Consider the following 25,994-nt stretch of genomic DNA (forward strand, 5'->3'; position numbering starts at 1 on the left):
GCCCCACCCCCACTACAAGAGGCCCATGGCCCTGATGCTAGGGAAGTGAGGCTGCTAGAGGTGAATGACAGCCCTGTGGCCGGGTGAGTCAGTGCCAGGAGCGGGTGCCTGCTGACTCACCCTCCCCTGGCTGCTCAGCTGAGGAGGAGGAGAAAGGGGTGGGGAGGGGGAGGGGCAGAGCTGCCCCTTTAGAGCTTAGACCTTGTCCACCTAGAGACTGAAGCAGACAGGTGTTTGGCCAGGTCAGGAACTAGGCGAGGTGTCCCTGAAGCTTTGTGAATACACAGTCCCTAGGTGCACACACCCCAGCCCTGCTTCTAAGACAGGCCCTGAGCACCCGGGAGACACCATGGTGTAATCATGTCTCCCTACTTCCTCCTTCTCCCTCCCCCATCAATTCCTCCCTCTTTTCAACCCCCTTCTCTTCCTCCTTCTTCTGCCTCCCCCCTCCTTTTTGCCCTCCCTTCCTTCTCTCCCCTCCTCCTTTCCTCCCCCTCCTACTGTACAGCTTTGTTATTATAAGCTGGAGATCTGCTGGATAGAATTGGTGGCTAGACCTTATTCCCCCAGCCCCCAGTCCCCAGTCCCCAGCCCCCAGCCTAGGCTTTGGGGGTCCCGCTCGGAGGGGAGGGGTCTTTCCTGGACCTCCTCTTTGCAGCCTCTTCTTACCTTGGAAGCCCCTCCTGTCTTTCCTATGAACTTCCCATAATTTTTATGTTGCTTTCCCACTGTTTCAGATTCTAGGGAACAATAGGATGACCCTGTAACCAGACCAAACAAGTAGATGACAGGCAGGTGACAGATGGGGCTTTGTTTCCACACAGCCACCTCCTGCCATCAGGGAGAATTACTGCTCCTCTGAGCCAGGCCTGGAGTCACGTTTTTTTGTAGAAGGTTGGCCCTGTCCTTTGCAGAGCTTGGCTTCATCTCTGGAGTCTGGTGCTAGCCCTGTGCTGACAGACACTGTCTTCCCCATATCATCAGTGGTGGGTCTAAGGAAGGTCAGCTACCCATTGGTTCTTTGCAACACAAAACAGCTGCCTTGCACCCATCCCCAGAGTAGGTCTGCTCAGGGGGGACAGAGTGTAGCTCTAGGGTGTTGGGGTTAAATGACCGAAGGTCACATAACACCCAAGTAGACCCTTCAGGCTCACTTCCTGAGCTAGAAGGAGAGCTAACCAGGGACTCAGGGGTAGCTGGGACTTGTAGATGAAAGTGTTTTTACCCCTCAGTGGGACAGTGGCCACTGTTTAAACCTGACCTGGAGGTCCTGTGTCCACAGGTACTGGCTTCCTCAGGTCACTTTTATTTGCCAGGTCTAGTAGAGCTGTCTTATTTATTTGTTTGCGTTTTTGAGACAGAGTCTCACATTGTGTAGCTCTGTCTGGACTAGAATTTGCTATATAGACCAACCAGGCTAGCTTCCAACTCCAACTGCCTCTGCCTCCTGAGTGCTGAGATTAAAGATGTGTACCACTATGCCTGGCCATATACATACATACATACATACATACATACATACATACATACATACATATTTGAGCTACCATGTGTGTGCTGGGAATGGGTCCCAAGTCCTCTGGAAGAGCACTGGTGTTCTTAACTGCTGAACCAGTCCTCCAGATCCTAGTCTGACTGTCTTTGTGTATTCTTTCCGCTCTCCTCAGAACTCTGTACCACCAGGTCTTTTGGTTAGGTCTCGCTTGATGGCAGTGTGGTGGGAAGCATGAACTATCTGGATATAGATTCCAGCTGTGTGCGCGGCTGTAAACAGAACCCACATTGCTGTCTCTTCTTGGCCCTGTAAGCTGGTAAACGGCATTATTTAAATTTGCAGGTTCTATCTGGAGGTTCTCTAGCATCCTGGGGGACACCAGTGTCCTGGATTCTGGGTATAAATCCTGAGTATTTGGGGCAAGAGTGTATCTGCTCTGAGCCTCAGCCTCCCATCCTGGGCTTCAGAGGGTGGGGCTGCAGCCACATTAGAGTGGGAGGGATGCTGTGTCTCAGGTAGACAGTCACCCTGCCCAGAGATGGAGAGCTAAGATAATGCAAGTTCACTTTCACTTGGAGGAGAGCAAGGCTGTTCATTGTTTTGTGCTCTGTTGCTGGCCAGGGAAACTGCCAGCTTCCTGGTTGACCTCATGGGGACAAGCCACTGTGGCTCAAGCCAATGATCCAAGTATATATATCCTGACAAGCCTCTCCTGCCCTGCCTTCACTGGGGTTACGATGACTGAGGTGGGCCAGTGGTCTGACTGAAGTGGAACTGGAGGGCTCAGGTCTGGGTCACACCCCTTTTTCTTTGTGTTTAGAGGGCAATGTGCTAGAGAAGTTGGAAAATAGACCAGTGCAGTCCAGATCTCTTAAGACTCCCCGGAGGATGCCTTCCCAGGGGGTCCGTCCCAGAGGCACCTTTGGTGTTGGGAGTTTCGAGGTGCCCATTTTCCTTTTGCCTGCCAAACCCCTGGAGATGGTTCAGTTGTCACGTTGTACAAATAGATAACCAAAAGATGAAGGCTATGTGATTCAATTAAATGATCAAATCTGTGAAAGGTGTATGTACTTAAAAAAACAAAGGCTTTAAAAAATTAATTTATCCTTAATTTTTTTTTTGAGCCAGTCTCATGTAGCCCAGGCTAACCTGAAACTTACTATGTAGCTGAGGATGACCTTGAACTCCTGATCCTGGTGCTTCCTCCCAACAGCTGAGATTACCTGGCTCTTATGTCCTCTTAACAGAAGCATTTACACTGCTTAAAGAGCAGAGCTGCATTGTTAACTCAGCTCACTTGATTCAGTGAGCTTCCGCTAAACATTTTGTAGGGCCAAGCATGGAACCTGAGTAGAACAGCGTACCCTTGGCAGACAATTCTAGTGGATCCCAGCCCTCCTACTCAGACATTACTAATGGATCCCAGCCCTCCTGCTCCTTGCACTTGGATGTATGTATTAGTCTGTAGAGACTGTACCAACGGACCCCTTTTGATCTGTGAGATGTTGTTGCTGACAGAAGCAGGCCCCTGTGCAGTGTTGTTTTATCTGTGCCCACAACACAGTCTCATGACCCCTGGCCCAGCCTGTCATGTCATGTGGCCCCTCACTTCCCTGTTTCCCCTTGAGTTTGGTTCCCTAATCTGTCAACTGGCTCAGTGGCTTGCAGCTTGTCTTTAATTTTTAAAAAATGATTTTTATTGAATGTGTATGTGTGTATGTGTGTGTGTGTGTGTGTGTGTGTGTGTGTGTGTGTGTGTGAAGGTGAGAGGACAACCTTCTGGAGTCAGTTTACTCCTTCCACCTTGTGGGTTCTAGGAATTGTGGCAAAGCACTTTTGCCCACAGAGCCATCTCATCAGCCTATAGCTGGCCGCCTCCTCTTCCTCTTCTCATTTAGTCAAAGAGTTTATTTAGTTTTATTTTATGGTTATAAGTATTCTGTCTGCATGCATGTCTGTGCACCACATGCCAGCCAGAGTGGGTGTTGGATCACCTGGGCACTAGACTCACAGGTCGTGAACTACCATGGTGCTGAGACTAAAGTAGCATCCTCTGAACGAGCAATAAACAGTCTTAACCACTGAGCCATCCCTCCAGCCCTGTAGCTGGCTTCTTAAAGGCACCAGGCTCCATTTACTTATGAAGTTGTACAGATGGTATCCATTGACTGTCACAAGTTGTTGAGAACATGGCTTTGGAAGTTTGGATGAACCCAGGAGCCATTCACAGCTCAAGTATACATCATGGGGCCATGACCAAGTGACTTCACTTCTCTGGGTGGTGCCATCAGCAAGGTGATTAAGGCATGTCTTATTTACTTACAGTATGTCGAGAACACTGAAAATCTATAACTCTCTTTACAGGTTCCAAATATATTTATTATTATTATTATTATTATTATTATTATTATTATTAATTATTTTTTTCTTTTCTTTTTTTCGGAGCTGGGGACCGAACCCAGGGCCTTGCGCTTGCTAGGCAAGTGCTCTATCACTGAGCTAAATCCCTAACCCCATTATTATTAATTATTCAAGTGTATGCCAATGAGTGAAGTGAAGCACAGAGAGGCTGCTCCTTGCCCTGGGTCACACAGCATCTTTATGGCCTCCCCTTGGAGGCTTCTGCCTACTACTACTGGCTCCGCAGTGAATAGGGAAAGGACAGGAGGGAGGCTCTTTTCTAGAAGGGACACTACAAAGGGGTCTAGCCACAGGCTCTGCAGGGTTAAGATGTCTCCACGTTTGCAGTGGGTGTCAGACCTGTCCCCTGTCCCAGTTTTGAGAGCTGCTCACACTGTACACAGAACATCTCATTCCTCCTGCAGAGGCTCCCCGAGTGACAGCCCAGTCTCTCACCAAGTTTTGTGAGGATATGCTGTGTGCTAGGCACTGGGGTGGGGTGGGGTGGGGACAAGCACAAGAGGAAACAGACCCATGCCTGAGTCCTTGATAAGAGATACTGGATGGTGAAAGTGTCAGCAATAAAACTTTAATCGTTTCTAGTGGGGGTCTTTTGTTCAAGGGGATCAAGCTTCTGCAGGAGAGTGCTAACACTGAGAGCTGGGATTTGGTGCTCCCTTGTCTTAGAGTATAAAGGCAAATGCTGGGGACGTAGGGGCAGCTTAAATCAACTTCAAGACCTGCTTGGCTGGTACATGGATGTCTGAGGGCCACAGGGGCTAGACAGGCCCTGAGAGGGAAGCTGGCAGGAGCTGTCTCTTGAGTCCCCTGTCTGTGAGCTCTGCAGCAGACAGGTCATTTTTCTGACCCAGCAGCCCTTTGTTTGTTCAATAGACTCTTCTGATCTCTACTGCTGTAGGTGTGAAGCAAGATGGGGGATTCTGGCTCCCTCTGCCCTGGCCCCTGTGTATGGCCTGGGGTGGGCTACCATTTCTCTGTGTACCCATCTGATCTGTTATGTGGGAACACATTGGAAGTCTCAGCTGTGGAGTAGCAGCTCAGTGGTAGAACGTTTGCCTGGCACATGCCAGGACTTTGGTTCAAACCCCCCGAGCTACATAAGCCTGGTGGGATGGTGCTGACCTGTAATTCCAGCACTGCAAAGGGAAAGATGGAGGCAGGAAGGGGGAATCAGATGTTCAAGGTCATCTCTGCTATTAGTGAGTTCAAGGCCAGTGTGGGATACATGAGACCCTGTCTTCCCCCTCTGCACAGCTCCCTTCCTGTCCTCCAAAGAATGACAGAATGGGAAACAATTCTGATATAGTTTAGCCTACATACTAAAAAAATGTCTGATGTTTTTAAACTGGACAGAGGGTACAAAAGTACATCTGGCTGACGTCACTGGCCCCAGGGTCAACCTGACTGTGTATGTGGCAAAACTTGTCAGTGATCTTCAAGCAAGCCAGCGTTCAGGCACAGCCACATCTGGCATGCCAGCCCAGGAAAAGGGACAGTGTTTTCAGTTGTATGGGGAGGGACACTTAGTCCTGGAGCCTATAACTCCATGCATTCTAATCACCTGTAGCTGTGGTAACCACGAGGAAGCTCCCAGAATGAGAATTAGGCGTCTTCACCACTGCAGAACAACCCTGGGCCCTGAGCCAAGAGAAACAGCTCCTGGCTTGGAGAAGCAGGCTGCAGACAGATGGTGTGAAAGGGAGTCACTACGCCTGTACTGTGGCCACTTGATCACCATGGGGGTGGACTGGCCTAACTGTGAGTCTGTAAAGGTGGACCATAGGGAGGGTGTCTCATAGAAGTCAGGCTGGACCAATAGAGAGCTGGCAGAGGCAGAGAAAGCCTCAGGGTCTGGGTGGTACCAGCTCATTCCCGTGACCTGGATTCAGAGTTGACTTGACCTTGCTCATATCCCCTTGTGTGGGTTGAAGGCCTTGCCCACCGTGGGGTTGGTAATAATGACACCAGCTATTACTTTAGGGAGTGCTTGCTATATGCCATTTGCTGTTCTGAGCTATCCTGTGCACCCCCTTGTTTCTTTCTCTGTATTCCAAGACAGGCACTACTGCTTCAATGAAAACATTGAAAAACAGAGAGACTGAGTATCTTGCCTAAGGTCATTCAGACCTTTTAAGTGGCTCTCAGCCCCTCTGTCAAGGCTCATGTTCCCGTCAGGGACCAAGCTGCTACCACAGGTACTGGAGCAGCCGGCACAGGGAGTGAGAGGAGCTATAGCATTTCTGTAGGGCCAGTGTTTAACAGGGAGGCGGGATGGGGGACTGTGGGGGTATAGGGGTTTGTAAAGGTCTTGCTTGAGACCTAGCAGGGCCAGGGGGTGGGGTGGGCTTTGCATTTCCCTCTAGCAATGAGCAGAGAGCTGGGGTCCATTATGAATGTGATTTTTAAGCTGCCTTCAGCTGCTGCGTGAGAATAGACTTGTGGGGGGGCAGTAGAGCAGCAAGGAGACCTATGAGGAGACTGCGCTAGGGGCTGCAGGCAGAGAGAGAGAGAGAGAGAGAGAGAGAGAGAGAGAGAGAGAGAGAGAGAGAGAGGTTGCTATGGTGACAGGGACGTGGGGGTGGATGCCAAGAATGTACAGAATGAATGGATCTGCAGGTTTTGCTGGAATGGTACGTTGCAGGGCCGCTCGGGCACACGCTAGCGTCTTGGAATAAGAAAGCAAGAGGGAAAAGGACAAAAGGACAGGGTGCCTGAGTCTCTGCAGGGCCATCTCTGGATCCAGGGAAGTCCAAAGCTTGGGTGGTGCCCTGCCCCCAAGTCAACAGTCCTGTGATTTCCAGCCAAGCTGAGGTTGATGCTGAGGCAGGACCACTGGGCCCTGAGTTCTCCAAAGGCAAATGGGTTTGGACAACACACCTACAGGTAGGATGGTGAGGATGGATCAGACTCCTGGATGTACCTGAGTGACCAAGGAGTCCCCACGGAGACCTTGGTACCCAGCAGAGGACAAGCACTGCACTGCCTCACTAAGGCCCCAGCCACCACGGTTCAGTCTCAGGTGGCATGATGACAGATGGAGTCCTGAGAGCATACAGGGATAGATTCCTTATATAGCCAATCAGTCTAGACACAGGGGTCTTTGGGAACCCTCCACACTCAGGGTTCTCTGAGAACAGACTTGTTAGTGGGTCTGGGGGCCCAGAATGTAGAACCAGGGCTGTCAGGACAGCAGGCCACAGGGCATCAGAATCTGGCTTCTTAGAGGACCAGCCAGCCTTGGCCAGTAGCTGACAGTGAGGCAAGGAGACCCTTGTCTAGCTCCCATCCCTCCCTAGTGCTGCAGGCTGCCCTTTCTCCTCCTCTTTCTCCCTTAGGTTTAAAGGCTAGGCTGACCTCGTGAAGTCTCAAGGACTGAGACGTGTCCAAAGGGTGGATCAGCCCTTCTCAGTTGGAGGCTCCAGGTCATTCTTGAGCGGACCCTTCCCTGGGAGGGAGCTGAGTCCCACATCCTCCAATTATGCGCCCACCGCAGGCCACAATGAGCTGTTCAGATAACCATCGGGGGCTGCTGACCTGCTGCAGGAACAATGCTGGCTGCTCGAGCTGTTTTCACAGTGGCCACGGATCTGCAGAGCCATGAGGCCCCGGGGGAGCCACAGAGAAAGGCCATGCGGATGCTCCCCCAGACAGAGGAAGGACTCCGGGGGCTGCCCAGTGGCTCCAGGAAGCCTTTCTTGGTCTGCTCACTGCCAGATAGTGAAACAATTGGGGTCCCCCACCCCAAGCCAGCCAGTGAGAGGAAGGAGGCGTGGGGGAAGCAGAGTTATTGAGCTTCTGGGCCTCTGCTCCTTGCCGAGCCCCCCCGGGGACCTGGCATGTCATTTCTCTGTACCTTAGCGTTTCCATCAGGCACGCTGAACCTTAGCATAAGGCCTCACCATTTCCCTCTTGGAGTTGAGGTTCTGTTGGCACAGCAGCACTTTCCTGGTGTCCTACTGCGTGCCGGGCTTCAACGGTATGAACGGGATAGATCCTTATCTCCATAAGCCTATGGTCTGGCTGTGGAGAAGACAGCAACTGGGAAGTGTGTGTGTGGCCAGTTCAGTTGCTCTTGAGGTAGGGCTGGCTGTGGGAAGACAAATGCAGCCAAGCAGGTGAAGGTACTCTGTCCGAGGGCATGTGCTAGGGACAGCATGACCTGCATGTATTTCAGTGGGTGCTCGGATGAAGGACACAGATCCTGTGTGCCCTGACCTTCCAGTTTTGCAAGAGAACTTCAAATTTTCCATTTTTCCTCTGAACTCTGATACTTCGATGTCAGCTCCCTGCTTGGATGATAAAGACAAAAATGAAGGATGTCCTAGGCTATGTGGCTACCTTCGCTGTCACTCTTTTTATTCTGCAGATAGGGAAGCCAAGGCTCAGAAAAGAGCAGGAAGGAAGGACCACTAGCTCTGGGTGCCCCCAGCCCAGCCTTATCCTGCGGTCCTGTGCCACGTTGTGTGTAAATCCGTGCACAAAAGGCCCTGACTTGACACAGGGCTCTAATGTGCTTGGTTATCTCTATGTGTTCTTTGATGGCCTGAATGGATGGATGGTGACTACCACTGGGTGTGTCACTGCCTCTCAGTTAAGCTTCAGAGACACAAGGAGATGCTAAAAGATGATCAGCTGGTACAACCCTCCACCCAGGGTGGGGTCCAAGCAGGAGGTGCCTGAGGGTGACCCTGAACTGTGCCAGGGGTTTAGGAGGTCTCCTTATGTCTGAGACCAGCTGGTGCCAGAGAGCAAGACCCCTGCTTGTTAGGATCCATGCATTTAGCCTGGAGTCAGCAGACCAAAGAATGGATACTAAATAGCAAGTCCTGGTTCACAGCCTAGGGGAGGGACTCAGACTTTCTTTTTTTTTTTTTTTTTTTGGAGCTGAGGACCGAACCCAGGGCCTTGCGCTTTCTAGACAAGCGCTCTACCACTGACCTAAATCCCCAACCCCGGACTCAGACTTTCTTTGCATATTCCCCACTTGCTCAGCTTCTGCATCGTATCCTCAACTGCCACAAGCATCCTTGTACAATTCTATATAAGAAAGCCTTGTATTTTTCCTGCTACAAAACGTTCTGTAGCTGTCCATTTTCTGTACTGTTTTCCCAGTATCGTGTCCTGTGCAATATTCTCTTCCTGCTTCACTTCTTCACCCGGGAGCAGGTGCCTCCTGTAGGTCAGGGTCTACACCAGATTCTGCACTGAGGCTTAACTGAGATGGGAGTTGCTGGGCTTTGTGCAGACTTCAAATCAGAAGTGTCTGTCTGTGTGGAGTGCTGAAGACAGGCTCCCTCCTTTGAAAGACGGCTGGAACTGTCCAGGGTACACAGGCTGAATGAAATGTAATGTCTGAGTATGACAATCCTGGGCCACCAGTGCTTCTGGTTTAACTGGTGACTGGGAAATGAAGCCTGCTGCTCCTGTAGGTTGCAAGTGTTTCTGGTCTGAATTTTGAGATCCTTGGGATCTTGGCTTCTTTGATGGAGATTGATAGAGTGACAAGCTCCCACTGCAGCCTAGGGAAGTTGGACCTGGTTTTTAGTCACTGGGGGAGGCCTCATCATCCATATTGTTCTGCCTCCCATAGAAAACGAGGAGATGGCCACCAAGGAGAAGCTTCAATGTCTGAAAGACTTCCACAAAGACATCCTGAAGCCTTCTCCAGGGAAGAGCCCAGGCACGCGGCCTGAGGATGAGGCTGATGGGAAGCCCCCTCAGAGGGAGAAGTGGTCCAGCAAGATCGACTTTGTGCTGTCTGTGGCCGGAGGCTTCGTGGGTTTGGGCAATGTCTGGCGTTTCCCGTACCTCTGCTACAAAAATGGTGGAGGTGAGTCTGAGTCAAATTGAAGGCTGGGGTCAGAGTGTGAGAGACCTTTTCCTAGTCTTTGTCCTTTCCTAATCCAGGTATACCCTGCCCAACTGTACCTCAGATGCAGGGCCAGCATGCCTGAGAACAAGGTGGAGTTGTGCCTCTGGCTATGTTATCTTCTGGAGGACCCTCCCTCACCTCTCTGATCCTCTGGTTTGCCCTGTCTGACCCATGTCCCCTCAACCTCAGATGTTTCTGATGTCCGTTCCTGTATTCCATCATCTCTGAGTGCCTCTAAGCCTTCCCTTTTACCGTCTTTGTTATTGATTTTGCTTCTTAACCTCACCCTTTGTATTCCCCATAGCTAGTTCTGTCTCTCTGTAAATGGCAAGCCTGTATCATTTGCCGTTAATGCCAAGGGGCAGGGGGACAAAGGGCACCCATGAAGATGTTCTAGCTGTGGTGGGTTGAGTTGTTGGGGTTTGGGTTTGAATTTTTATGTGTGCTGTGTCTCCTCCTGCTGAGGTCTCTGAGAGAGCCCTCTTGGGTGTCTAGGTTAGGCAGCACCAGCTTAGAGACAGTTCTCGCTGGTGCAGAGGGGGACCAGAGGAGAAGAGTGTAGGTGGCAACCACCTGTCACATGACTGTAAAGGCAGGCGTACTGCCTGCTGCCCTGTAAGAGAGCTACTTTTTGGAGAACCCTTTCTTAGTGCCCGGTTTCTTGACCTCTCATAGGTATCAGACCCCTTGGGAACTCTGATGAATGTCTTAGATGCTCCCCAGAACAAAGCAGGTAGCCTAGACCAAAGGTGCCCACAGTTTCACATGGTTTGTTCACCTGCTGAAGCCATTAGTGTACAGCAGGTGGGGCCACCCTCCCCAGATACTTTGCTCTTTTCCTTCCCCTGGTACCCACCACCAGCTAGAGATGTCCACCTCCTGCCTTCCACCCAACCTGCTTCTGGACTTTCCTGGCTATTAACGCAGGCTGCCCTGTGGCAGATGGGTGAAGCTCCAGCAAGGAGGTTGTGCTGTACCTGGGTCTAGCAGACCATGCAACCTCTATTGGGAAGAACACTGGGGAGAAGGCAGACAGGTGGCAGGCATAGGCCCCAGCCTGATGGCTTGAAGAGTCTGGTAGATTTAGAGCTTAGTGGGTGGCCTGGAGAATCTTCAGCAGAGTCCAAGTTTGGCCTCTAGGCTTACATTCCTCGCTCCTGATAACTTTGATTGGGAGGGCTTGGGGTTGAGTGACTTATCGGCCATACTGTGACATCACAGCCTCCCCCTCTCTCCTCTGTGATATTGGCAGGTGCATTCCTCATACCGTATTTTATTTTCCTGTTTGGGAGCGGCCTGCCTGTGTTTTTCCTGGAGGTCATCATAGGCCAGTACACCTCAGAAGGGGGCATCACCTGCTGGGAGAAGATCTGCCCCTTGTTCTCTGGTGAGTATGTGGCTGGGGTCACTAGGGTCTGTATGCACTGGGGCTGCCAGATTTTTTAAGTGGGGTTTTTATCTTTTGGGTTTATTAGATCTCCTCACAGGTATCAGTGCCAGATCCAGGGCAGCTTATGTTGTCTGTCATGTCACTGACACTGAGAAGCAGGGGAGAGGGAGATACAGCAGGTTCCATTTGGAAAGTCCGTTTGGGGCTAGCTCTGTGAGTATTTGGTGGAGTGAGCTGGCTGCTCTCTTAGAGTGTAAGAGCCTGGAGACCTGACTGGGTTTGGGCTGTGCTTCTTCTTTTTCTTGGGATGGTTTTAGGGAAGTTATTGAGCCTTGATTTCTTCATCTAGAAAACAATATTCTCACTCTATATAGTTACTGTGACAGCAGGTCTATCCATTCATGTTTCCATGCATTCATCCATTCATCCACATTTATATCCATCTACCATCTATCTGTCCCTCTATATTTCCATCCATCCATCCATCTTCCATCTCTTTATTCATCTACCCATCTTTCCATATTTCTATTTATCCAAGTTTCTATTAATTCATTCATCCTTCTATTCATTCATTCATTCATTCATTCATTCATTCATTCATCTATCCATGCATGCATCCATCCATCCATCTTCCATTTCTATTCATCTACCCATCTTTCCATATTTCTATCCATCCAGGTTTCTATTCATTCATCCATCTATCCATCCATCCATCCATCCATCCATCCATCCATCCATCCATCCACATTTCTACCCATCTATTTATACTTCAGCCCATCTATTTTCCATCTATCCATGCATGTTTCCATCCAACCATCCAACTGCACAGTCATTGTCCTGTCCCCACTTCTTTCATTCACCCTGTGACTCTTCCACCTGCCATTTCTCTAACCATTCAGTCACTCATCCGTCCCTTTATCCAGTTGCTCCTCCGTCCTGCGACTCTTTGCTGCTTACTGTTGAGAAGGCCCCTTTGTCCCACAGACTGGGGCCACCAGTGCCTCCCGGTTGAAAGTGACATGTGTCCATTTGTTTGCCCCATCCACAGGCATTGGCTACGCGTCCATCGTCATCGTGTCCCTCCTGAATGTGTACTACATCGTCATCCTGGCCTGGGCCACATACTACCTATTCCAGTCTTTCCAGAAGGATCTTCCCTGGGCCCACTGCAACCATAGCTGGAACACGCCACAGTGCATGGAGGACACCCTGCGTAGGAACGAGAGTCACTGGGTCTCCCTTAGCGCCGCCAACTTCACTTCGCCTGTGATCGAGTTCTGGGAGTAAGGCTACCTCCTGGGAGGGAGGAGTGGCATGGGCAGGTCTAGAGGGGATAATATCTTCCTCTGTGACTGGGACAGACCCTGTCTCTGGAGGGAAGGAGGATGCAATGCTGGAGAAGACTCCATGCCTTTGTCTCATACAAGCTGGAGTTGAATCCCAGTTTACCACTGAGCGGCTATTTGATTTTTGTAGGGAAGTCCCCCTACCTCACCTTTGAGCCTTAGATTCTTTAACTGTCAGATGAGGAAAGTGTATCATTCTTATTCCACGAGATTCCTGTTGAGAGATGTAAAGGTGTTTGAAAATCATAGTTTTCTTAATGTATTTTGGGAAAAACATCACACACAGGGGAAAATGCATTTATGTAGTTATGCAAATGAAAAAGTGAGTTGATAGCAAAAATATGTATCAGTTAGCTCTTGTGTGTAACAACCATCTCCAAACATGGTGGTTTTAACCAAGTACTATTTGTTGAGCATGACTATTTGATGAGGTTGGGCTGGGCTCAGTTTGGTTGGTCTGCTCTTGATTGGCCTTGTGGATAGTTCTTTTGTAGAGTGGATGGCCTCTAAAGGGAATGAGCATTAGGAGTGAATGGCTTGTGTGACCTTATCCCTTAGTCTTTCCCCTTTGGCTTGTCCCTCAGTAACAACAGATGGGCAAGTCCTAGCATGTAGATAATCTCCTTGTGTCAATGGCATTGGGTGACTCTCATGAACTTGTATTCCAGGACATCTTAACAGTTCATGGAAATTGACTAGAAACCCTTGAGTACATCACTTTCCTTATACCCATGTGCTCTTAACTTGGGGTGCTCAGTCAGGGGTAGCCTGTCACCTCTAGAAATTACTGAGATGAGGCCTCGGGTATAGCCAAGAGCCAGGGGAGAGGAAAGCCTGTTCCAGATTGCCACAAGATGAGAATCCCTCTCCTTGGCTTCAAGGAAGCAAACCTGGGACCATCAGGAGGGAGCTGTGCTGTGATTCCTACAAGAATGGGTCAACTGCTCTCACCTGTAGGAGGTCTTGTTTGGGTGGCCTATGCCATGCCTGGGCCTTTTGTTCTACATTCCTAGGCAGGGCCTGGGCCTTGGGGACTTTGGGTCTCCTGATGTGTATATTTTCCACTAGCAAACAAAGGCAGTGTTAAAAGCGTGTTCCCCAACCCCGTTCCCCACCCTTCATATAGCTGAGTTTTTGAACAAAGGAATGTTGGCATTTCACGCCTTTCCCTTGAAGGGCCCAAGGCCACAAACCCTGGCCTTTCTGTACTGTTCTTGGCATGGCTTGGACACCGGGGCTGCCCCTCCCAGTCCTCTGGCACCTGGCCAGCTTCTGAGATGTCTGCTGAATCTCATTACCTCCTGAGTTTGAACTTGTGTTCTGTCACTTCTGTCTGGGGCAGATGTGGTCTCTCCTCCTGGCCTCAGTGTCCTGGGATGATCACAGTATGTCCTAGGGACCATACTGTAGCCCTAACTGGATGAGTCCCTACATGACCACCCTGATAAGCTGCTCCTTCACTTCAGGGTATTATGTATGTCGTGTCATCATTGTGATTAAACATCCTTTCTGGGGCATTCAGAATCTGTATGTAACTCCTCAAATGCCCACAGGCTCTGGCGACAAGGGAGTCACATTCTTTTTGCCTTTGCCTGCTACTTGTCATTGTGACATGAAGGTCTTGGAAGACCTTGGCTCAGCACCCTGCTCAGATATCCCCAGCCCGAGTCCATTCTAGCAGCCCTCTGTTCTAGAAGCCCCATGGCTTTCGTTCCTCATTAGGAAAACAGAGACAAGCTCACTTTAGGAAAACCCCTGGTTCTACAGGCTCTCATGCAGGCTCTTCTGTAGTGTCCATAGGTATTCTTTACTTAGTGAGTGCTGACTTCTGCCCACACTGGCCTGCACAGGCTCTGGACCTGACTTTGAATTCTAGAAGAACCTCTAAGAATTCCTTAGCCCGAACCTGGGGTCCAGGAGCTACTGAGCAAGCTGAGGTGACGATCCGGGCAGCTTCTTGCTGATCCTAGGTGCAGAGGGGGTCAGTGGGCAGGAGATCAGCAAATCTATCAGGCTTCCTGCTTCTAAGAACCTGTGTTGGGTTTGAAATGTGGAAAGGAGGGTGAAAAGGAGAGGCAATGAGCTGTTTCAATGCAGAGGTTCCTGCCTTTGCTTTTCCTCCTCCTCTTCTCCATTTAATTTATTTTAAGAGGGCTGGAGTAAGCACATCAGGACATGCATGATGGTCAAAGGACAACGAATGTCACCTCAGTTCTCTCCCTATATTTTTACACGAGTTCCAGGGACTGAACTCAGGTTGTTAGATGTAGAGGCAAGTACTTTTTTCCAGTCAGCCCTCTTGCTAGCTCCTGAGATGTCTTAAGTAGCTGAAAGAGCAAGGCAACACTTCACTGGGGGAAGCTCTTTCTCACGTTTCGTGTGCAGTTCACTGGCCATCATGCATGCAGGGTCCAGTCACCCTCCCTGTGCACACCGCACCCCGTGATGGACCCTATATTGCAGGTAAAAGACACTCATTGGCTTCCTGCTTGCTCTCTGCCTTGTCCTAGAAACTCTTGTGCATCCCTGTTAAAGATTCCACATTGTCATCTTGCCCTGTCAGAGAGGAGTGGGCGAGTGCAGCGCTGCTCACTGAGCAGGCCCAGGTTCAGGCAATCTCCCTTGTTTCTCTTACAGATCTTAGGGTCTAGGAGCCAAAGGTAATGGGCTTAGTGGGGGCAGAGCCTTGCCCCCCTACCCTGGGCTTGGTGGGAGAAATCTCTCTCCCCCAGTTTCTAATCACTAGATAACTCTGTCAGCCACCCTGCTGCTCCTCCCTTCTGCTGGTTACCAAGGATGCAGGAAGACCTCAGAGGGGAACTCCCCTCTCCAGTGTAGCTTAAGTGTAGCTCCCACATGTCCCAGCCCTCTGATGTCAGGGCAGTTGGAATGCCAAGCTTGAGTCCCCTTATATGCTCTGTGAGCCAGAGTTAGCCCAGCCCCAGCATTTATGCCTGCTCCCTGGCATTGAGGAGCCTGGACAAGTTTTGGGTATAGGGTTCTGGGTGGCCAAGAAAGACACAGGTGCACTCTCATCGAGCCTTTTGTCTGTGTTCCACCCCTCCTCCCACACCCGTGATACAGGGCAGGCCTTGGAGCTGAGTCCACGGTCACAGGTCACATGGTGCACTGCCGCCTGTGTGCCTGCACATCTGTGTCTTCAGGCTCTGCTCAGGCAGGGGCTCCTGTGTCAGGAGTCTATCATGGACTGACCTTGCCACCCTTACCCTGTCTGTAAACCCAGTAACCTCCTCAGCCTCAGCAGCTCAGATCCCCATGAGAAGCCCGGAGGCTCCAGAGACTGGCATTTTATGTTGACATTAGGGTATGTTTAATGGCTGCATGGTGGGGGTCACAGAGCTTCTGCCCCCATCCCATACTGGTCCTGGCCCTCTGAGGTCACCTCTCCCACTCACAGGCCTTAGAGGACAGGCGGGGCCAGGTCTGGCCTTTCAGCAGGCTGGAGCCAGGCCTTCCTCCGAGGCTCCTGCAGAACCCCCTGGGAGCCCAGCATGGATCATTAGATTCTATTAGAATCAAAGAAATGAGTCATATTTGCAAACAAGCCCTGCTCAGCCAATCTTCCTCCGTAGCTGTCGGAAGGAGGAGGTGGTGCGGGAAGGGCTGCATGGGGGCCCCATGCTCGGGCGGGCGGCCCTTTTATAATTGTTCCCTCTGCCAGTCTCCAGGGGACTGCTGCAGCCAATAAACGGCTGGCCTGTAGTCAAAAGGAAACGATTTGGCCCACTCTGAGGGCGAATCTACATCTCCAAGTGCTGACTGGACGGCAGCAGGGCAGCCGGCTGCAAACACACGTCCAGGCCAGCCACTCTTTTTTAGTTCCCGTCCTGGCAAGATGTAGCCCTTTTCTTGGAAAAGATCTGCAGCTTACCTCTGGAAGATAGTGAGAAGCACAAGCCTGGGAGCCCTGGCCTGAGACACACACTGATGTGACCCAGGGGACATCAGAAAGAAGGGAATCAGCTCCAGGCTTGGTGACTGCCTAGGGTCTATGGGAGGCTGAGCCTCAGTTTCCACATCTACCAAATGGCTATAATGAATTCCCTCACCTATCATTGGGTGAGCTCCTTCACGTGCCAGCTGCTGTGGTTGAGACAGATGCAGGCCCTGTGTACACAGAACTAGCTTGTTAGTAGACAGACATGTTAACCAGTCAGAAAGTACAACCATAATGGGAAAGCTCTGGCTGTAAGTGCTGGGGAAGGAGAGGGCTGGGGTGCTCTTGATAGAAGGTTCCCTGGGGAGAGAGGCATTAGTGAGAGCCCTGGAAAGAGGCTGTCTGTGAATGGTGGAATTGTGCAGCTGAGGAAACCACTAGTGCCACAGTTCAGAGACCACACAGGACCCCTGAGGAAGAAGTCAGGAGGTGGGTGAGAGAGAGAGGCAAACAGTTGCACACCCACCGTGTCTGGCTTCCTGTGTTTGCTCTCCTAGTCTTGTTAGGTGCCCTCCACATTCTTTCAAGCGTATAGATTTGAGCGGAAGGTGACAGGGACAGATTAGGATGGAGATAGGAGGATGTGGAGTGGAGGAGGGATGTGGGCTGGCATTGCAGATACCGTAGGGTCCCTCTGACAAGCGTGGAGGATATAGTAGAGAGGTTGGGAAGAAGTTACTATAGTGGCTTGGGGACGCAGTGGGGCCTGAGCAGGGTGTTGTGGGAGGATGTAGGAGGCACCCAAGAGTGCCCTGTGGCAGCGTTCCCTCATGCACAGCACAACACAGTTTACTGAGCACGGCACTCAAAGCCGTGAGAAGGCCCAGCGGATCCATGAGTCCCCCTCGTAGGGAGCAATTCAGAGAGAACTAGGGAAGGGTTCTCGCTGGGATTCAGGTGACTGGCTACACTCCAGCTCAGCCCTGCCTGGGACTTGGTCAGAACCCAACAGGACATTTTGTGGCCCCGATGTGCTCTGTGAAGCCTGGCGACAGACCTGTATTATTTTAGTATTGTATAATTTTAGGTAGAGGATCAACCATTTAAGGCCATCCTGGGCTGCATGAGACCCTGTCTCAAAACAAAAACAACAACAAAAACAAAAAACAAACCAACCAAACACCCCCACCCCCAAAAAACCCCCAACAAACAAACAAACAAACAAAACCAAATCATCACCACCACCACCAAAACTTTTAAATATATCTATAATGATATATCACAAACACACAGCAAAGGAGCTGTACCTTTGCTGAGTCCTTGTCCCCAGGTAATGTCCACTGGTAATGTTGGTGTGTATTCATGTTCTATCCCAATGCTCGTCCTGTGCAGATGCCCCCTGCTCTGCAGGCTCACTCTGACCCCCAGGGTGTTACACTGCCTTATCAGCACATCAAGAACTTGAAACTGGTCTGTCGCCTGTGTGGCATTCCAGTGTGCCTGCCCCAAAGCTTACTGTACCCTACAGAGGGGCGCTTTGGCAAACACTTTGTCTATGAGCCCTCATGCTGGTAAGAATAATAGGAAATGGTCTTGGGAATGGAGTTACTGAGTCAGGGAAATCTATCTTAAAATGTCACTGGTTGCCACCACGAGACCCTATAGGGACTGTCCCCAGCAGCAGAGGAACACAGAACTCATATGGCTGTCTTAGCTGTCCACAGCTACTCTGCTTGATGGTGCCTTGCAGCAGTGAGCATGGTTGAGCAGCTGACTTACCTAGCAGGGTGGTGAGAGTGGATAGTAAGGCAGTTGTGAGATGGATGGAGCTCTCAGGACCAGGAAGATCTGGCTTTGGAGTTTTGAACTTCTTGAAGGACTGTCCCCAAAGAACAGGGACATGATGGTTTCACGGCCTCAACATCAGCTGAGGGGATGGCTGTCGGCATGCTGTTCACAGAGTAGTCAGAACCAGTGGGAAACAAGGTAGACTTCAGCAAGTCACCTGGAGCACCAGCTGTGGACGGTACACCTATGGAGGGCAGGCGGGGGAGAAGGCTGTGTGTATGAAGGTGTGGAATAAGGTCATGTTCTCTCCCCCAGTGAGGCCCATTCACAGGAGCATGGGCTGTTTCTCCCTGTGCTTTGAGCTTCTGTGGCTGGCACCCAAGCGCTCAGTGTTGAACGGGAAGGGCTTTTTGTTCTGTGGTGCTGCCAGGTCTCGGCTTGGCAGGGGCCCAGCTGATGTGATTGACCATTAGCCTGCTCGGTGAAGGTACCCCATGATGCTGCCCGGAGGCACCAGATGATCCCAGCTTGTAGTGGACAACTGGAAGACCCTGCATTATTTAGAATTGTTTTTAATTATATTTTGTGTCTATAAATAGTTTGTCTGTTCGTGTGTGTGTGTGTGTGAGATAGAGAGACAGAGACAGAGACAGAGACAGAGACAAAGATAGATAGACAGACAGGCAGTGAGAGAGACAGACAGTGAGAGAGACAGAGAGAATGTATGTGCATGGTATGTGTGTGTATGTGTATCATTTGCCTGATGCCTCTAGGAGGAGGCCAGTGTCCAGGGAAGAGGTCTGCATGTACAGCAGGGTCATTGAGAGACCCTGGATACCTGGGCAGTAGGTTTCACAGCTACTTTGGCTCTACGTACCCCATGTTGCTTCCTATGGCTCCTTCCCTATAGCGAGGGCCCCAATGGGAGTGTAGACAGCAGAGACTAGCAAAGATGACCGGAGGTCAGCACTTAAGTCCAGTTTCTGACTCCACAAACCCCAGCTCAGCTGTGTGACCACGAGCAGGGCTGGAGGCTTCTTCTCCCGGGAATTGTACTGAAAGCCATGCACGAGCAGGGTTTTGCTTAAGCACCTGCTGTATACCATCAGCTTCTCCGTGTGTATACTAACATCCTACAGTGTGTGATCAGGTGTATCAGGGGCCAGCCACCTCCAGACCTTGGTATCAAACTGTTTTCTGTGGTATTTTCCTCATAAGCCACTGCAGCAAGATGGGTACCTGTGCTCATATAGGACCCACTTTGCCTCTCTGAGACTTATACCTTTGGAAGGATCTAGATAATGGGCAGGGTGTTGTTGCTGTTGTTGTTGTTGTTGATGGTGGTGGTGGTGGTGGTGGTGGTGGTGGTGGTGGTGGTGGTGGTGGTGGTGGTGATGATGATGATTTGGTTCCTTTGAGAAAGGATCTAAGTAGTCCTAGGTGCTCTGGAACTCATAATCCTCCTGCCTCAGCTTGAGATATATGCGCATACCACCATTCCCAGCTAACAATCAGAGTTATATCAAGGAAGCTAGCACAGATGGTTCTGGGAAGAGAGTCACACACATTTTACATACTGAGAGAGGCTGGGCTGCCCAAGGTTAGCAGTTTAAGAGACACTGAGACTTGAACCCAGTGTTTGCCCCACAGTCAAAATTGAAGATTGTCGTCGCAACCATGGGTCATGCAGATAATCAGTCCTCCTTTAAAAGTGTGTATGTATGTGTGCACACGCACGTGTGTGTGGCGTGTGGTCAGAGGACAACTTGAGTCAGTCCTTTACTTCCACCATGCAGGTCCCGTGCATGCAGACCAGTTCAGCAGGCTTGGCAGCAAGAACCTTTTTCCTCAGCCAATTAAATCAGTTTCCATTTTACAGATGAGGAAACCAAGGCTTGGGGACGTGACTTGCTCATGACCAGGCTGGACTGCGCCTAAGATTACCTAATAAGGATCCTGCAGTTTGACTGCCCTGCTCCCCTCTGTTCTTTTCCTGACAAATCGGGATCCCAAGCTTGCATACATGCAGTGCCTGGGGCAGAGACTGTCAGTGAGGAGTAGGGATAAGGACAGGTCATGCTCTGTGGTCCAGGCTGGCCTGGAATTCACTATGTAGCCCAGGCATGCCTCACATTTAAGGCAATTCTGCCTGCCATAACCTTCCCAGTGAAAATGAGCATTTTGTATTTCATTCTGTCATGGTGTCAGAAACAGAACCCAGGGTTTTGCCCATGCTGGCTTAGCTGTCAAGTACCCCCTAACCCCCAGCCCCTGACCTCTTGTCCTCTTTCTCTAAAGGCGCAACGTGCTCAGCCTGTCCTCCGGAATCGACCACCCAGGCAGTCTGAAATGGGACCTCGCGCTCTGCCTCCTCTTAGTCTGGCTCGTCTGTTTTTTCTGCATCTGGAAGGGTGTTCGGTCCACAGGCAAGGTGAGTGGACTCCTGTCCCTGCCTCAGGGACAGCCACACTGTGGCCAGCCTTCTCTTGAAGGCTGAAGTACCTTTCAGCGAGTGCTACCCTAGAAGGAGGCTCCACATTGGCACACAGGAGTGCTCTGACAAGATAACACACACACAGCCCTGTGTGGCATTGTCTCTCACTGAGTAAGAACCCTGGGTGTCCACCACCCACTGGTCAGGAGCTTAGTGACCTTATGACTGGAGGACAGCCAGGTGGCCCCACTGAGCTTCTGTCACCAGCCACTGCCCTGTTCCCTGATGTGCACTGTGGGTGTGGTAAGCAAGGCTCACTGAGCCAGAGGCCAGCAGCAGCCCTACTACTGGCTACAATTATCAGCCTGCAGTGTGGACCCTAACTTTGCAAAGTGATCTGGCAGCCCCCGGAGTTTAGAGGAGATGCTGAAGTAGCGCCACCTAGCTGCCTTGTGTTACTGTCTCTGTACTCAGGTGCAGAGCCCCCTGCTGTACTGAATCTCAGTCTGAAGGGAAGCCAGCCAGGCCCTGACCACTCCCTGCTAGCATCACTCCATAGGACAAACAGAGAGAGTCAACATGATGTTGCCTGTTCTCTTAGGGACCCTGCCCACTGTGCTTCTTACTTCTGCACAGTCTTGGGAGTGTGCGTGTTATTCTCCTCTAAACACTGAGGGAGCTGAGGCTCATAAGAGGTCAGGCAGCTTGTCCGAGAGCAGCCCCTCCCTCCCTTGGCTGTTGAACAGTGAACTTGAGGGTTGAGAAGAGGCATATCACGACTCAGGTCTACAGACCAATGGATCTGCCCTACGTGCTTGAGGAAGTAGCAATTGCCTTCTGCCCTCTGCCTCATTTTCCTACAAAGAAGCTAGTCTGTCTGGGAGTACCTGGGGGAATCTGGTGCTAAGCATGCTGGACAGTCAGTCCTTTGAGCCTCTTGTGTGTGGGTCCCATTATAGAAGCGGAGTGAAGGGATCCACAATGTCCAATGTGTGTGCTGGCTGGAAAGAGCTAGGCTGCAGGAAGATAAGCAATGGGACATGTGTGACATTTATAAGGTGGCCGGGCAAAGGTGACTATGGTGACGAGACAATAGGAGAGGGGAGTAGAGAGCATCCAAAGGGGGTGCAGGCAGAGCTAATGGTCAGTGTAAAGGTTCTGGTGTGCATCTGGCCAGGCTGTAGGGAGCCCTCCTGTTAGACCAATGTTGGGGTTCAAATCTTGGCCCGTGCCCAGACAAAGCACACCAAACCAACATAGTTCCACATGGAAAGGTTTAATGAAATAAGAAGAATAGAGGGTGGAGGAACAAAGGCCAGTCGTGGGCACATGAGGGAAAGGGGGTGGGGTGGAAGAGAAGGGACAGGGAAGAGGGCACAAGAAGAGGAAGAGCAAGAGAGAGAGGGAGAGGAGGGGGCAAGCAGTCTCCTTTATAGTCAGGCACAGCTGGCTGTTGCCAGGCAACTGTGGGGCAGAGCATACCTGGCTGTTGCTAGGCAACTGTGGGGCAGAATATACCTGGCTATTGCCAGGTAGCTGTGGGGGTGGAGCTTAGACAGAATACCAGCACCTCCAGTCTTATGGAGGTTGACGTCCACAAGGCACAGTCAGCAATATTTGAGACGCAGCATACTACAAAGGGGTCAGAGCCAAGACCAAATAAGTGGCAGCTATGGCTACCATGAAAACATGACTGACCAGAGGCACCCGGACCTACCCTGAGCTATACCCTGCTTGTGGTGCACGCGTGGTTCCTAGAACAATAGCAGCTCTGATGGGTCAGAGAAGCCAAGACAAACAGCTCTGTGGACTTCCTCCAGCTCAGTGCTGAGAAGCCCTCAGAGGCCGTCCGCCTGCCTGCCTACCCCATCCAGGGGCCCACCCGCTGGCTGGCTTCAGCTTCCAGTCCTGGCTGCAAACCAGACTCCCAGCCCTGGGGGCTGAGCCTTCACCTTGGCCAAGTTTCTTTCTGTGGCTAACTTAGTTCAGGAGACGGGAGGGTGATGGATGGAGGGCCCGAGTTCAGGTGCTTGGCTTTTCTTTCCCGGCCTGCCCAACTCTCCGAGCGTCTGAAACAGGTCCCAGAATGAATGTCATTTTCACTTATTTAACAAGCCAGGTAGCTTGGACATTCACATGGCACCCCCATGAGGGTGGCAGCTCATTTAATCCTCCTGAGTTTCTCTGATCCTGTACAATTGAAACTGCGGTTCAGCAAACTTAACTAACTTTCCCAACCCTACACAGCTTGTTGGTGGCCAAACTGGGGTTTGAATTCAGGCAATTCCCTTTTCCCACCTCTCAGTCACATCCTTGTGCTGGCTAGCAGGTGCAGGGAGGCAGAAGCCTGGTATGTTCCTGCTCTCCTCTCACAAGGAGACAGACTGCCAGTGGAAGTCTGGAGGGCCTGGACGTGTATGTGGCTGGGTCTGTGGTCACACCCCAGGACAACCTGTTATGTCAGAAACAAAGCAGAATGGGGCAGACAGGGCTAGTTAGTTGTGAGTTTGAACTCAGCTCTGCCCGTTATAAATGGAATGACTTTACCTGCCCAGCCTCAGTTTCCCCTCGTGTAATGTGAGTGATTGAAAGATCTTGCTGGCCAGGCCATCTGCTCTCAAGTAAAGCTGAGTAGCAAGAGACTAGAAGTTAGCTCTCCCTTGCAATCCACCAACCTACAGAGGGCCAGGGATGAGGTGCCCGCTAAGCCTCCATTTTCCACAAGGCCTCTGGCCCTGTTATGAAAGATCAGCAACAGGAGTGGAAAAATACCACGTCCCACAGCAAGGCCTACTGGGCCACTGTCAGGGGCCCAAGGTGGCGCCTGGCACCAGCCTCTCCCTAGAGGATCCCTAGGAACAGTCACGGAAAAGTTGAGAGAATGGCTCTCGGGCTCATCCAAGGAGTAGCAGAGGCTACAAAACAAGGTTAGCCTTTTCTAAAGAGATGGCTGGAACAGCGTGAGAGGAGGTGGCAGCAACAGTAACACTCCCAAAGATAGGGGAGCCCCAAAAGTACTTGGCCTAAATGAGATGCCACTTCTGACACCTCCTTCTAACTGGGGACTCCAGGCAGGTGACATGGCCCGTGTGGCCTGTAATGGCTTCTCCAGGTATGGCCTGTATTAAGTAAGTTCATAGCACCATGCTGAGCACATAGTAAGTAAGTAGGCAAGCCAGAAAGCCCTCCCCACCCCAGTGAGCCCACCAGCGTTTCTGGCTACAATCCACTGACTTTGAAGTGTCCTAGCCCTCTGGGGAACCCTGTGGCACTCTTGTCTGTGGCTATTGTTTACCAACTTGGGTGTGGTTTTGTGTAGGGCCTCAGAGAGGGGACCTGGCCAGGGGTGCCTGCCTACCCACAGGAAGGGAGGGGACAGGAGGATTTTCTTTCTTTTATACTTTTAGTAGCTTCCTGATTGGCCCTTGTCCCAGGTGTCCGTCAGTCCATCAAGGGAAAAGAAGCAAGGGTGTCTGGGGACACAGAGGCCTAGAGGGAAAAAGGCATCCAAGGGAGGGGTGGCAGGCAGGAGAGGGCCCTCCTTTAGCCTTGTAGAATGCCACCATGGTCCGGATTGATAAGTGTTTCCAAACATTCCCTGAAGACCTTGGTGTAGAGGGTGAGGTCAGAGTTCCCCTTGAAGCGGCAGCCACAGTTGCCAACTGGGAGGTAGGACAGATGAGCCATGAACTCCAGCTGACCCTCTGGGTCAGTCTATTTATCTTAGCCTCAGAGCAGGAACCTAAGCCTATCCAGTCCACGTCTCTCCCCTTAAAGTGGGGACACCTAGTCTACAGGAGGAAGAGTGGCGAAACTAGCTGCCAGGCACTGTGCCTGAGTTCCTCTCCAAGGAGCTTGACCTCCTAGAAAGCGATGTCTTCCCTCAGGCCTTCTACCCATTGTAATGGCCAACTGCCCTGCAGTGGTGTGGCCGACCGAACAGCTGGTGGGACCAGGCAGAGGGTATTATTATCCATCTCTCCCTCATCCCAGCCCTGGCCTGCTGGAACACACAGTATGACCCTGTGGATCTCCTACAAGTGACCTTCGAGACGATCCTGCCCACCTCTCGAGTCACTGTCAATCAGGCTGTGCATCTTGACAATCATTTGCTGTTGTCTGACCGTGTGGATCCTCACCCATCCCTGGATAAGGGCTGCTGCGGCTCTTGTCCTCATTCTGTATGAGAAGAAACCCAACATGGCCTGCATCTCTCAGCAAGAGAATGCCCAGAGCTGGAGCTGACCCTCCCCTATCTTTGGCAGTGAAACTGTTGCTGCCACCCCCTATCACTTTGCTGCTGCCCCAGCCATCTCTCTAGAAAAAGCTACCCTTGTTTCATAGCCTTGAACACACCTGCCCAGGCTCCTGGGTGCTGGGATTACAGATGTGCACCCACGCCTGCTTCTATCTGTTTTTGTTTTTGTTTTTGAAATATGTATGGGTATTTTGCCTAAATATATGTGTGTGCCTGGTGCCAGAGATGACCAGAGGAGGATGTCAGATCCTTTGCAACTGGGATTTCAAATGGTTCTGAACTACCACCTGGATGCTGGGAATCAATCTTGGGTCCTTTTCAAAAGCAGCCAGTCTTAGCGAGGAGCCATTGCAGCAAGGACACTCACTGTGTTATCTCTCCAGCCCTTTCTTTAACCCCATGTTGTGCTGACGGTTGAATGTCAGCCGATATGTGTTGAGTACCATGTGACAGCCCATGTGACCACAGGCTGAGCTGTTGCCTACATCCCTGATAGTTGATTACGTTTGTGTTGTCTGTATTTCTTTCTCCAAGTGCATTGTCTTTTCAAAGGGTGGATTAGTTTTCCACCTTGCCTGCTTTTTAAAAGTCTGCGCCTGAATGAACTATGTAAATTATCTACCAGAATTTATTTACTTATTTCTTATCTATGAGGTAGACCCTTATGTCATATTTAGGCAAGATGGCAGAGGCTTAGAGGTCAAGCATCACACTGAAGATTGCACAACAGGGAGAGCAGTGTGTCTCTAGAGTCCTTGCTGCACCCAGGGCAACTTCCTGCCTCAGAGAGAAGAGGTTTGCCTGCTGGTCCGTCACTGCAGCAAGGATCCTCACAATTCTACCCAACTCCTTCTCGCCCAACAGGTTGTCTACTTCACTGCTACTTTCCCGTTTGCCATGCTTCTGGTGCTGCTGGTCCGTGGACTGACCCTGCCAGGTGCTGGTGAAGGCATCAAATTCTACCTGTACCCTAACATCAGCCGCCTTGAGGACCCACAGGTAGAACAGGATGGGGTACCTGGTCCCAAGGCCCTGAATAAATCGGTTGTACACAGGGTTCCTCTTGCTCTTTGATGCCCAGTGTGGCCAAAG

The 25,994-nt window shown here is 51.0% G+C and overlaps 1 protein-coding gene and 1 long non-coding RNA gene across 14 annotated transcripts in view; one reads left to right on the forward strand and one right to left on the reverse strand.

The window, feature by feature from the left end:
- The window catches only part of Slc6a6 (solute carrier family 6 member 6), a 73,795-nt gene that overhangs the window by 28,816 nt on the left and 18,985 nt on the right, over positions 1-25,994 (forward strand). For all 13 annotated transcript variants that reach the window (XR_015685339.1, XR_015685340.1, XM_087656314.1 and 10 more), the window contains 5 exon segments: positions 9,507-9,746; positions 11,041-11,175; positions 12,227-12,461; positions 20,509-20,641; positions 25,767-25,901. Coding sequence is in view for 8 of the 13 variants with exons in the window: in XM_087656314.1 (XP_087512440.1) it covers positions 9,507-9,746; positions 11,041-11,175; positions 12,227-12,461; positions 20,509-20,641; positions 25,767-25,901 (878 nt within the window). In the remaining 5 variants the exon portion in view is untranslated.
- On the reverse strand, positions 12,657-18,287 carry LOC147994971 (uncharacterized). The gene is made up of 3 exons (XR_015686847.1): positions 18,202-18,287; positions 16,595-16,652; positions 12,657-12,738 (listed from the first exon to the last, which is right to left on the reverse strand). It is a non-coding gene; the product is annotated as an uncharacterized LOC147994971 (long non-coding RNA).

The sequence above is a fragment of the Rattus norvegicus genome, chromosome 4 (genome assembly GCF_021556685.1).
Source record: "Rattus norvegicus strain SHRSP/BbbUtx chromosome 4, alternate assembly SHRSP_T2T, whole genome shotgun sequence".
Lineage (NCBI taxonomy): Eukaryota > Metazoa > Chordata > Mammalia > Rodentia > Muridae > Rattus > Rattus norvegicus.